The sequence below is a fragment of the Parus major genome, chromosome 21 (genome assembly GCF_001522545.3).
Source record: "Parus major isolate Abel chromosome 21, Parus_major1.1, whole genome shotgun sequence".
Taxonomy (NCBI): Eukaryota; Metazoa; Chordata; class Aves; order Passeriformes; family Paridae; genus Parus; species Parus major.
The window spans coordinates 7,322,511-7,334,019 of record NC_031789.1 but is presented as its reverse complement, the minus strand read 5'-3'; the positions used below and the strand labels follow the sequence as shown (position 1 = coordinate 7,334,019).

Below are 11,509 nucleotides of genomic sequence, written 5' to 3'. Positions count from 1 at the left end.
GCACTGCACTCACTGGGGGAACATCCACCCAGCTCTGCACCATGGGCAGCATCACCACGCCCTTGCTGCTCTTTGTAGTGTCCAAAGTGTACTTACACTGCACTTACACCACTGCCCAGAACAGGAGCAGTCAGAAAATCAGAAAAAAAATTGTGCTTTCAAATGTCCTTTGGAAAACATTTTAAAAGGACCCGATTTCTGTAACCATCCCTTTCCCCTCCCCTGACCACCCTACGTGCATATTTCTCCCAAAAATAAGAGCCACGGTAATCCAGTAATAGCCTGGTGTTAAATAGTGGTAACTCATATTTATTACAATTATATACAATCATATTTTATATTTGAAATCTATACATGATCACACAGACAAGCACACTTGCTTGGTGAGGACAGTGAGACTCAGTTGTTACAAGAATTGCTCTGCTAAGATGCTCTGATGCAGTGAAGAGTACCATGGGAGACCAGCATTTCACCAGCTGCAAACACAATGCTGCAAATGAGAGGTTTCAAATCCACTGGTCTGTGCACAGCCCAACGGGGCAAAAAACAAGGCTGGACTGGGCAAGAATGGCCAGTGGTTAAACCTCAGAACTGGAGCTGTTCTCTCTGCTAGAGAGATTGCTTTGCTGAAGCAGGAGCCTGGCACTGGAGAGGTACCATTTATGATCATTTTTCTTGTAATTTAGGGAGAAAAAAAGGCTAAAAACCATTGCAAATATTCAGAATTAACCAATTATTTCAGCATCTGATTTCAACCATTTGTTCATTCATTCACTCATTCATTCATTCACTCATTCATTCATTCATTCATGGCAGCTATAAATAAAAGATGTCAAAAACTGATGTGAGCTCCTTGTCTTTGGAGGAGGAAGGGTAATAATTGGGAAGAGTGGAGTCAACTTCTTCTAAAGCCTTTTACTGGGGAGCAATCATCAAGAAAGCCACCTGTTCTCATGGATTTTACTGTGGTCATGACAACTGGACTTGGTCCCTACCAACAGGCCACTCTGATGAGTGCAAGCCTGTGGGGTGGAAACTGGACCCCACAGAAACTTAGTGTTTTTACATGCTAGGTAGGTTCAGCAGTTTCAGGCCTGGCATAAGGTTTGGAAGAGCCAAGACTGAAATCTGGTGAGGAATTTGAGGTTAAAATGTTGGGGGTTTTTTCTTCTTTTTTTTTTTTTTTAGGTTTATTTTTAGGTGGGGGGGGTGTTTTGGTTGTTTTGTTTTGTTTTGTTTTTGCAACAGAGTATAGAGTAGTTTGAGAAAAAAAACGGGTTATTTTAGGAAACAGAACTGGTTTGGGCCTTATGTGGGATTAAAGGCTTGTGAAATCACGGAGCTCAGGAGAGACTGGTTTCTGAAATTGGATAGAAGGGCTCTAGGATGCAGCAAGAGACCAACTGCTCCTGTGAGAGGATGTGTTGTGTAGCTGTGCTGCATGGTAAGGCTGTCGGTCTGCCAGCCCAGCAGTGACCCCAGCTCTCAGGAACAAGGGCTGGGAGAGGAAAAGAAGCCACTGCAAGACTGCAAAGCCCTGTGGTGAAAGAGGGCAATCATGTTGTTCACCAAGCAATCACAACCTTGCTCAAGGTCAATCAAGGGAGAATCACTGCAGGGAATGGTAGCTTTTCTCTCCCCGAAGCAGGAGAGGCACTGGGGACAGTGCAGCAGGCTGGGGGAGATGTGCAGCAGCAGCAGCCAGGATGTTTTAGTCAATCTCGTTCTCGTTGCTGGCTCCCTCAGGTCTTCGTAGCTTTTCCACTTGCTCATTAATCTGACCATCCCCTCCTCGCCGGTCCTCAGTCTGGACACCCAGACATTCCTCCTCATCCACATGGCTAACATCATCATCCTCATCGTCCTCTTCCTCCTCATCATTCCTTTTGGTTTCCCGTTTCTCCTCCTCACCCTGCACCTCCATCCTCACCTGGCTGCTGACGTCGATGACGGCCTTGGTGGCCTCCTCGGTGCTGAGCAGGTGACAGCTGGCCTTGGAGCCCTCGGGACTGTGGCTCTCCTTCACTGGGGAGGACGTGCTGGACTCGTTGCTCACCGGTGAGATGTCACTGCTGCTGTTGTGGTTGGCAACAACGGGGTTGGAGGGTGAGCTTGGCTTCACCGGGATCTGCCATGACGGGATCTTAGGAGCTGAAGGGGAGGGAGGGAACTGCCTCCTTGGGGAAGAGAAGAGGGAAAGAAAAGGAAAGAAAGGGGCTTTTTTTATAAATACTGAGAGGTTTCAGCAAGACTGAAACTGCCAAGTGTCTTTGCCATAAATGAGCAAAACCAAGGCCACTTCACTTCTCCAGAGAGATTCTCAAAGTGCTTTACAGGCACTCAGCAACTGAGCCTGTATACCAGGAAAATATCCCAGCTGGGCAGTCTGAAGCACTAAAATCATCTGATTTGGCCAATTTCACAAAGTAAGCTAGCACTCAGGAATGCTGCCTATGAAAAGACATGGAGTCTCTTTATAAGACAATCACTAATTAATTGGTACAGAAAATTCCCACTGGATCAAGAAGTCAGACTCACCAAGTGCCTGAGCCAGGGAATTTCACCACCTGGCTCTCACGTTGCTGTGATACACCACTATTGCACTCATTGCAATCCAGAGCCTTTCTCCCAGTCCCAGCATGCACTTTACGTGTTTGGGCCAGGCCCTGGCTGCCACAAACTGGTTCAGCTCCTCTGACTTGAATGGAATCATACCAGCATGCAGCAGTTGGAAAGCTGGCCCCGAGTACTTCCCAGGTGGATTTTAAGGATATGATACAGCAGGCTAATGCCCAGTACTAACAGGAGATTCCAAGCACCAAACAGGACAAACATAAGTGCAAGGGGGGCACTGGTGCCCCCAGAGACTCATCCATGATGAAGGGCAAAGCACAAAAGCATGTCTGATGTAGTAGTCCCATGCATCCTCGCCTGTGTATGTGGAAAGTGGGAGTATGAAGAGGTGTCAGATGAAGGCCTGCAAAGGCCATGTGCCAGGGGCTCCTGACGCCCCTCAGGGGAGCTGGCAGGTGCCACATCCAGAGCAGAGCAGAGGAAAGCTGGCTGCTGTCCTGCAGTGAGTGCTCATGCTCGGCATTGCCTCCCCTGAGACTGAAGCAGGAGCAGGAGCTGCTCTCACCTCCCTGCAGAGCCGGGCTGAGTCACCCCATCCTCTGTCAGTGCTCTGCTGTGCCAGGATTTTCATCCTGGCTATGCCCTGACCATGAGCAAGGCAGCTGAACTGTACCCAGAAGTGACTTTCTAAAACAGAATATGGCTGCAGATGTAGTCAATTCCTCAAACTAGGTGAGAGGCATCCTGACTGTGGGGGAAGTGCAGACAAAAATGAAAAATCTTATCAGTTCCCTAAAGCGCTCTGTGATTTAAGGCCAGTTGGAAAAGTATTTTGAAACCTGCAAACAGAAAGTGACAGTGGACTGCAAAATGGTATCATTAAAATAGCAGTAACAGGATATAGAGGCAGTTCCTGTTGGAAATGCCTTTCCTCTCCACAGCTGAGGGAATCTCAGAAAGCAGCATTTTCCCCACAACAATCTGCTCACATATTGCATCCATACCGGTTCAGGAGAAGTCCTTTCAAAGAGTAGATCTCAGCTTTCAATTCATTAATATTCTGTGACTCCAGAATCCAATTGGTGGAAGTTGTGGCCTAGAATGTGAAAGACAAGACATAAAGATCAACATCTGAACTGGAAGATAGTTCACCAATGTCACTTTTTCCTATGTTGTCCTACTTCCATCTGGGAATTTCAAGTCCTGGGGATAACATACATAAGCTCTTATCACTTAAAATCTCTCCGACTTGAGAAAAACAACTTCCACACTACAAAGTACTTGAACAGATCCCCATGATGACCAGAAATAATAATTATCTCAAGGTGCTAAGACTATTCAATATTTGCTTTGTGTTTGGGAGACTAATTAATCTTGTCTCCAATCTTGCACAACCATTGCTAAAGCATCTCAAAGGGACATTTCTCTTTTCAGGAGGCCAGCACTTGTGAGAATTCAGGCACAGCTGGGCCCACACTGGATGTTTTCCACCAACATATCAGACAGAGAACAATACACAGAGAGATAAACCAAATCATTTGGTACTGACCTAGTGAATGATTTCTAGAGAAGAACTAGAACTAGGATCCTGAACAGCACTGGGAGTTGCACTGAATCAGGTCCTTTACTCCTTCATGTGACTGAACTTAGCTGAGGCAACAGATTCAAATATTATATATTAACAACTGTTTTAAAACCATTTGCTCATTTCTACTGAATCACAAAAGAAAGAATCAATTATCTGCACTATGTGGCATTTAGAGGTAGGCTGATAAATACATACTTGAAAGTTGCAAAAATTTTCCCTACTTGATCTGAAGATTTAGATCTGTGCTTGAGTTACCAGGTCTTATCTCCAGAAGCAGCTGGACTGGGCACTGTCCCTCGGATATTTCAAGGCAATGAATGCAGTTTTGTGGGGAAAGATGGTGAGTAACTCATGGAAGCCTGGTACAGCTGCCATCAGAATTGCATCAGAATTGCCATGGGATATCAGGCAGAAATTAGAGTAACTGAGGATAACATGCTGCAGACAATACTTTTGGCACTCTTTCTTTTAACTCTTTTGGGAACTTGAGAATCAGGAGTTTTCTAAACACAGATCATGGTCTGTGGTCATCCCATCCTTTTGCTCCAGTAATTCCTGTTGCCATGAGACCAAAGAAAACTCATGCCTGGCACTCCCCACAGTAATTTCTACTAAAAGCCATTAGGAACAAACACATTGGTGAGTATCACTGCAGAGACAGTTCTAATAAATGCCCCACCAAAGGAAGGCAGAACTGGGATAACACAACACTTCTCCTCAGCAGTTCCCACTAGATGTAGCCAGAACTGTTTGTTCCTACTCTTGAACAGCCTCGAGCTCCTGCAGAGTAACCCCAGAGCCAGCACTGCTCACAGCAACTTCTGGCCTTCAAACCCCAAGGGCTGGGAGAGGCTCAGGCTGTAGGAGCTGTGTTACACACAGATGCATTCCCTCAGGATTCACACTCCCAGCCCTCAGACAGCAAGAATCCAGGAGCCACTGTTCTGGCTTTCTAAGACCTTGAAAGCTACAGCAGCACATTAACAAGGGAGTGATTTCCACTCACTGGCCTGCAAAGGACTCAAATTTCCAAAACACATATGGTGCCAGATGCCTAGGATTTAGAAATAAAATCTGACATCTGGGGCTTTTTAGCCAGTCTCTTTAAAAACAGTTGTAGAAAATTCAAGCCTTGAATTTTTATGCACGTTTTTTAATTACTTAAAGTCCCTCTTTTTAATTTTTTACAGCATGCCAGTAGGAATTTGAAAAGCAGATAGAAAAACTTACATTACAGCTGAGAAAACACAGTTTTTTTTCTTTGGTTTGTGGGGTTGCCCAAGTTTTTCTTTGTACACATGAGGTTTAGATATCATAACAATGTGTGCTACCATTTCAGTGCAGGGGGTAGAGAGGGGGGAAGGAAAACTTCTTCAAGACTCTCTAAACCACCAAGACTTATGGCCTTTTTCCTTCTTAAAGCTCAACATGTGTTCTTAATCTTAACACTTAAGACCTGAAAACAGTTTTCCAATTTCCGGCCTGGCTCCAGGCCACTGTCAGGCCACAGAAGGAAAACTGAAGCACAGTGTTGTGACCATGAACTGGCTTTCATGCTTGTGTTTACAGCTGTGCCACTGCAGGATTCCTCCTGCACAGTGTGCTCAGAGACAGCTCTGGCCCACCTCTTACACACCATCCAAAGGTGTGCAAGGGATTCAAGTGTGCTAGGGGGAGAAGACAACTGCTCCTGCTGCAGGTCAAGGGCTGGAACACTGCCTGAAAGATTTCACAGGAAAATCTCCCTGGACACAGAACACCACAAGATAACTGTGAGCAATCTGGGCCTTGAACAACCCAAGTTTGTGAGGCAAAGGAAGACTTCATCTCCGTGTGACTGCCTCACACATCTGCATGTTGCTGGCTGATAGAATGCTTGGGCCAACACTTGCAAAGTACTTTGGAGCAAAGCACTAATTCTCATTGCCAGAAAGAAAATCAATTTTGGTTAAAAGTGGTTACTTTATTTACACATGTAACAACACAAACTAGTCAGAATGGATGATTTTATTGCCAAGTGTCAAGGGGACTGGGTCACTGTGTGTCATTAACAGGGCTGTAATGGGGCAACCTGTTACACTCAGCTGACCAAAATCATTGCACAAGAACCCAAATAGCAAGAATGTTTGGCCATTGCCTGGATCTGATCAAGTGATTTTAAATAGTCTTTCAAGTGTATGCCTGGCTGAGCAGGATGAACAGAGTACAGGAGAAATACAAACGTGTAAAATTACATATTACACACACACAAAAAAATCTCTGCACAACTGTCTTTGCCTCTTTTGAGACTAACTCCCCAGTAATTTCATCTCAGATGCAGCACCAAAAATACAGAACTGAAAACAGATCTGAGGCCTCAGACACACGAGCTTCATCCAAAACTACACAGTAAAGCCCTCTCCAAAATCAGGTGTATTTCAGTGAGTACCAAACTCATATCCAGTGCTCTAACCACACCACCCATGAAGAAGTCAGATGCAGAGAAAATGTCTGGGGACATGGCAGAGCTAATGGCTGGGTTGTGAACCCAAGAGGTGCTTCCCATGTGTCCACAAAACATGCATGCTACAAGACTGCTGGTGCTCTAAAGCTGAAGAGTTGGATGCTGGTACCTTAGAAGCAGCCAGTTCTTGGGTGAGCTCTTGGATTTTCTGTTGCTGCTGGATTAGCAGCTCCTGGACAGCTGCTAAGGTTGTCTGTAACTGAGTCACTGTAAGGGAAAAAGCAGAAGAGTTGAACTGAGATACATCCACATGTACACACTCACCCACGCCTTTCCTGCTGTCTAGCTACAGAGATGCCTCTATTTGTACTATATTTAATTTATCTATGCCCGCCTGCTCACTTTAATCCATATGATTTATTTGCACTGTGGGTAATCTACCTGCACTGCATCTAACCTCCAGTATTTCTAGTTTATCTTTCCATTGTATAGATGTCTATAGCCCACAGTATATCCGTCTAAAACCTCTCCCTTTTAATTATATTGGTTTATGATTTGTACATCTCCCTGAACTTCCACAATGTTTGTATCATTTATCTATCTCGGGGCTCTTGCAGGCAAACACTGGGGCTAGCTCCACTCTGGGAAAAGGCTGCTCTCAGGGTTGACCTTAGGGTAACATGAGAAATAAAAGATGCTTTTCCTCTCACTCTTCAATGAAAAGTGAAATTAGCATCCTCCTATTCTCAACCTACCACTCCTTCAACCACAATATCTTTAATAAACTTACTGCTGAAAATAATCATTTTTTTCATCCCAACTGAATATACTTCGCACTTTTCCCCTTTTATTTCAAGACAGCACCCTGTATTCCTGTCCTACACCCCAGAAAACACTGAAGAACTTCTGCTGGACTCCAGCTTCAGCTGTAGAACTTTTTCTACTTTGGCACTTTATCCAAAGCTTCCAGGGAGTAAACAAGCTGATAAAATAAATAAAACTAAAAACTCTATTGGTGTGACAGGTAACAGCTAATCCAGCCCATCATTAGGGCATCAGGCAATAAACAGACACCCTATAGAGTCAATAACATAGAAGGTGGCTAAGGTCAGAGAGGCACAGTAATTACAGACTCTCCTGACCCTTCCTCGGATTTTCAGATGGAACGTGGGGAGAAACCACTGAAAAAAAAAAGCCCCTGAAAACATCAGAGAAGCAGAAATTAAAAATGAACTTTACAGCCCTCCGAAAGGCTGTCATTTTATTCCCCTTATTAATATTCTGAGGTTGGGAGCCTTTCCGTAAAAACATAATTAATTGAGGCCGTGCCGACAGTAAACAAGCAATTTCAAATTAAACCGAAATGACGGCGGCTTCATTTGCAAATGTGAACAGATTCTCAGAGCAGATAAATGAAGTCACCACATAAAGTGGAGATGGAGGGAAAGAAAAGGGTGGGGGTCCTGGCAGAATGGAGGATACAGGGAGAAAAGCTTTGAGGGGTGAATTGATGGAGTCATTAATCTTTACCTGTCTGTGTCACACTGCCACTCATCTCAGAAATGTTTGACTCAATCCTCTGAAGTTGTTTCCTGTCTTCTTTGCCTCCCATGATGAGAGGAACCAGGTATTTCTGCATGGAGTACAGAAACTTTTTCAGGAAACAGGGATGTGCAAAGCACTATTCCTAATCCACCAGAAACATCCTCAAATCCCACCCCCCAAATCTCAGCCTTTATCACAGAGCCAGTGATCATTTATCCACACATCTGGCTGAGAAAAGAAATTCCCTCCACAGTAGGTATAAAAAGAAGTTGTAGAAGAGGAGTTTTGTGGTTACATTTGTCTGGGTGCTGAAAACCAGCTCCTAAGTCTGGATGCAGCCACAAAATCTGCCTTATTCCACCCTTGCAGAGAGAGGGTGGACTGGATATAACAGCTCACACCTCTCCTGTAGCTTCCATGGAACCTTCTGCAGCCTCATCCTAGGAACAGAATGTGCTTCAACAAGAGCATACAATGGAAATTACCTTATTTCTAGTAGTTTAAGATCCACAGCTAAGAACTAGTTTGCTTGCCACTTTTTGACTCTGTATTTTCATGCTAAGTGTCTACATTTCTAAAACACACCAATGGCAGTACCAGTGAGAACAGAGATGCTTCACCAGCTTGGAACCAACACGATCATTTGGACACAAGCAGCAGAACATGTTTGTCTCAGAGTAGCAAGGGACATGTTACCTTGTAGAGCTGGTGGAATCCAAAGGCAATTCCTGCCATGATGATAGCCAAAGCCCCATAATCTCGCCATCTGGAGCCAGGGGGACCTGAAAGTTAGAATCAAGAAATAATTATAGTCAGAACTGCAGGTGATAACATTTTTGTACATCCATTTTATCAGAGAAAAGAGTAATAATTAACACACAGTGTGCAGGCCTTTGGCTGAGGACATTTAAACATCTGGCCAAACCTCTGGCATTGACTCTGGCCTTGCAGTGTCACAGGGAGAGAAATCACAGCAACAATTAAAGAGGGTCCATCAAGCTCTTTTGCCCTACTCTTTCCTTGTAGAAGACACTCTGAACCAGGTAACTGTCTCTGGGCTGGTACTAGCTAAGGTTAACTCCTTACCTGAATACCTATTGTTCTCCACTGTCATAGTTTTTGACAATGGGGATAGAGCCAGAGACCCAGAAGAGTGCAGGAGAAAGGAAAGAAGGGAGTGTTTTAAGAAAGAGGAGAAATCTACCAGGGCAATAAATGGGTTTATGAAAACTGTGTCAGCAATTATGGACCATTTCAATGAGGAAGGATCCAGTGTCTTTCAAGCTTAAATTACAAATAGGGACCAAAGCACACATAAAGAGCAGAGAGAAAATCTGCAATTAAATATCTACAGAGAGAGGTAAAGAAGTAGATAAAAGCTTGAGATATTTAACACACAATTGTGCACAGAAGCTTAGAGGCTCCACAGAGGAAAGTGAAGATATGCTATGCCCTGCTCCTTCAGCAGAATCAGAAGACACCTGTAGTTTTCCACCAGCCTCATCCTGTCACCTCCCTCGCAGTTCCCTGAACGAACCTTCTACTGCCCCCGGGTTTCTTTAATAATAAGGAGGATGCAGAATGATCTGCCTGAAGTTCAATGGCAGGATGTGGGCAGAACTGGCATGATGGGAGACTGGTGTGGTCTCCAAATCTACATGTGACTAGAATGTCTCATAAATGCGTTGTGTTCTCCAAAGTCTCAATTTAGGAGGCTTAACTGGCTGAAATGGGTGGCCTCTGGTCTCCTTTCTGCTTTGCTCACCTACTGCTATTTTGCTTGTTGCTGAATTCTTCCACAGGCATTTAATTCCAAAAGCTACCCCTCATCCCAACACTTGGGGTCTAGAGTATTTGGGTCTGACTCCCAAACACTGGCACTCAGAGCTTCTTGCTCCGTTTTAGGACACAGCACCTGAAATTATCCTCTGGCTAGAAATCTGAACAAATGAAGGCATCTCTGTCAGAACTGGTGAATAGTGTCACCAGGAGTATTTTGGGTTGCTGCAGTTGCAGTTTTGGAGCTTAGGCACATGATCAAATTATCATAACTTTTTAACTTAATGAGTTAACACACGTCAGCTAAGCTGCAGTAACTGGCTGTGTACATGTCAGGATTTAAAATGATCTCTTGCTAAGCTTGCTGTGAACCCCAGCAATCCATCCCACTTTCCCCTCTGTGCTGTGCCCCCACTCTCACTTCTGGTACCTCAAGCCTCTTGGTTGTGCCGTTCTCTCCCTTAAAATTCTGACTAAAAACATCCTTCTATGACAACACAGTTTGTTCCAGGCTGAGCTGCTTTTGTACAGGATTAATTATCTGAAGGGTCTGTGAATCCTGCCCAGGGCTGTCCTTGATGGGCTGTCCCAAACTCCCTCCCAGCTCCACTGACCTCTGAGCAGGAAGGAGACACACCTGTAGGAATCCATCTGCTTTGCCCTTTCACCTCACTCATCTCTCCCTCCATTCCTGTAATGCTTGAGCTAAGAACATTTTATTGCCCCCTGGTTTTCATTATTAATGAAAAGGGACCAGAATGATCTTTCCTAAAGTTCAGAGAGTCTATAAAGACAAGAAGCTGAAATGCCATTTTACTCATTTTAGAGATGTGTGAAATCTGTCTTGTGACAAAAAAAAAAAAAAAAAGTGAGGGGGATGGAGAGAAGAAGTGAGCAAGTGAGGGACACAGTGAAGGCTCTCCACTGACCACAGCAACTTCACAATGTTACAAAGAATGTCACAGCTCTGCCTAAAATCCACACTCAACCTTTCTTCTTCTCTGCAATTCTCTAATCTGAAGAGAGGTTTAGGAGTTTCTCTGTTTTAAGCTCTGTGCTCATACTGACTGTTTGCATATCCTCAATTTCTTCACTTGTAAAATAAATAAAATTCAGAAAAAGTGAAAAAGCACTGACAGCCCAGTTACTTTAGGCACTGCAGAAGTAACAAGCCATTCTACTAAGAGACCTTCAAAAGCTGAATGGAAGGGACACAGATGTTTTCTCCAGGAATAAATCTGTGGTTTTGCTGAATATATTTAATTTCTCCAGCAGTCATTGTAAACTGCATTTCCAGAATAAACCCTATTTTTAAGATCCCCATTCACCTAAGAATTAACTTTCCTAACAGCAACTAATTAGGCCTTCTGCATCCAACTTAAGGTCAGTTCTGCTAGTATCCACATTTAAAACTGTGAAAACTAATGCTGGAAGAGGAGATTTTCCAAAAGAAAACAGTGAATCCATGAAAAGGTGTTGGGGAAAACAAAAAGAGTTTGGATTTTAGTTACCATTTTTAATTGTAAGACGAAACAGTCTGTATTCTATAGACTTCCACATAATGAAGACACAAGGATGAG

At 44.0% G+C, this 11,509-nt stretch overlaps 1 protein-coding gene across 2 annotated transcripts in view; it reads right to left on the bottom strand.

Annotated features, from left to right (window-relative positions):
- Positions 1 to 278: 278 nt before the first annotated feature.
- PEX14 (peroxisomal biogenesis factor 14) overlaps positions 279 to 11,509 on the bottom strand; it is a 67,160-nt gene continuing 55,929 nt past the window's right edge. For both annotated transcript variants that reach the window (XM_015648352.2, XM_033519348.1), the window contains 5 exons: positions 8,847 to 8,932; positions 8,136 to 8,238; positions 6,775 to 6,872; positions 3,579 to 3,670; positions 279 to 2,177 (listed from right to left, as the gene is read on the bottom strand). In XM_015648352.2, coding sequence (XP_015503838.1) covers positions 1,712 to 2,177; positions 3,579 to 3,670; positions 6,775 to 6,872; positions 8,136 to 8,238; positions 8,847 to 8,932 — 845 coding nt within the window. In that variant the 3' untranslated portion in view covers positions 279 to 1,711. The remainder of the gene's footprint in view (positions 2,178 to 3,578; positions 3,671 to 6,774; positions 6,873 to 8,135; positions 8,239 to 8,846; positions 8,933 to 11,509) is intronic.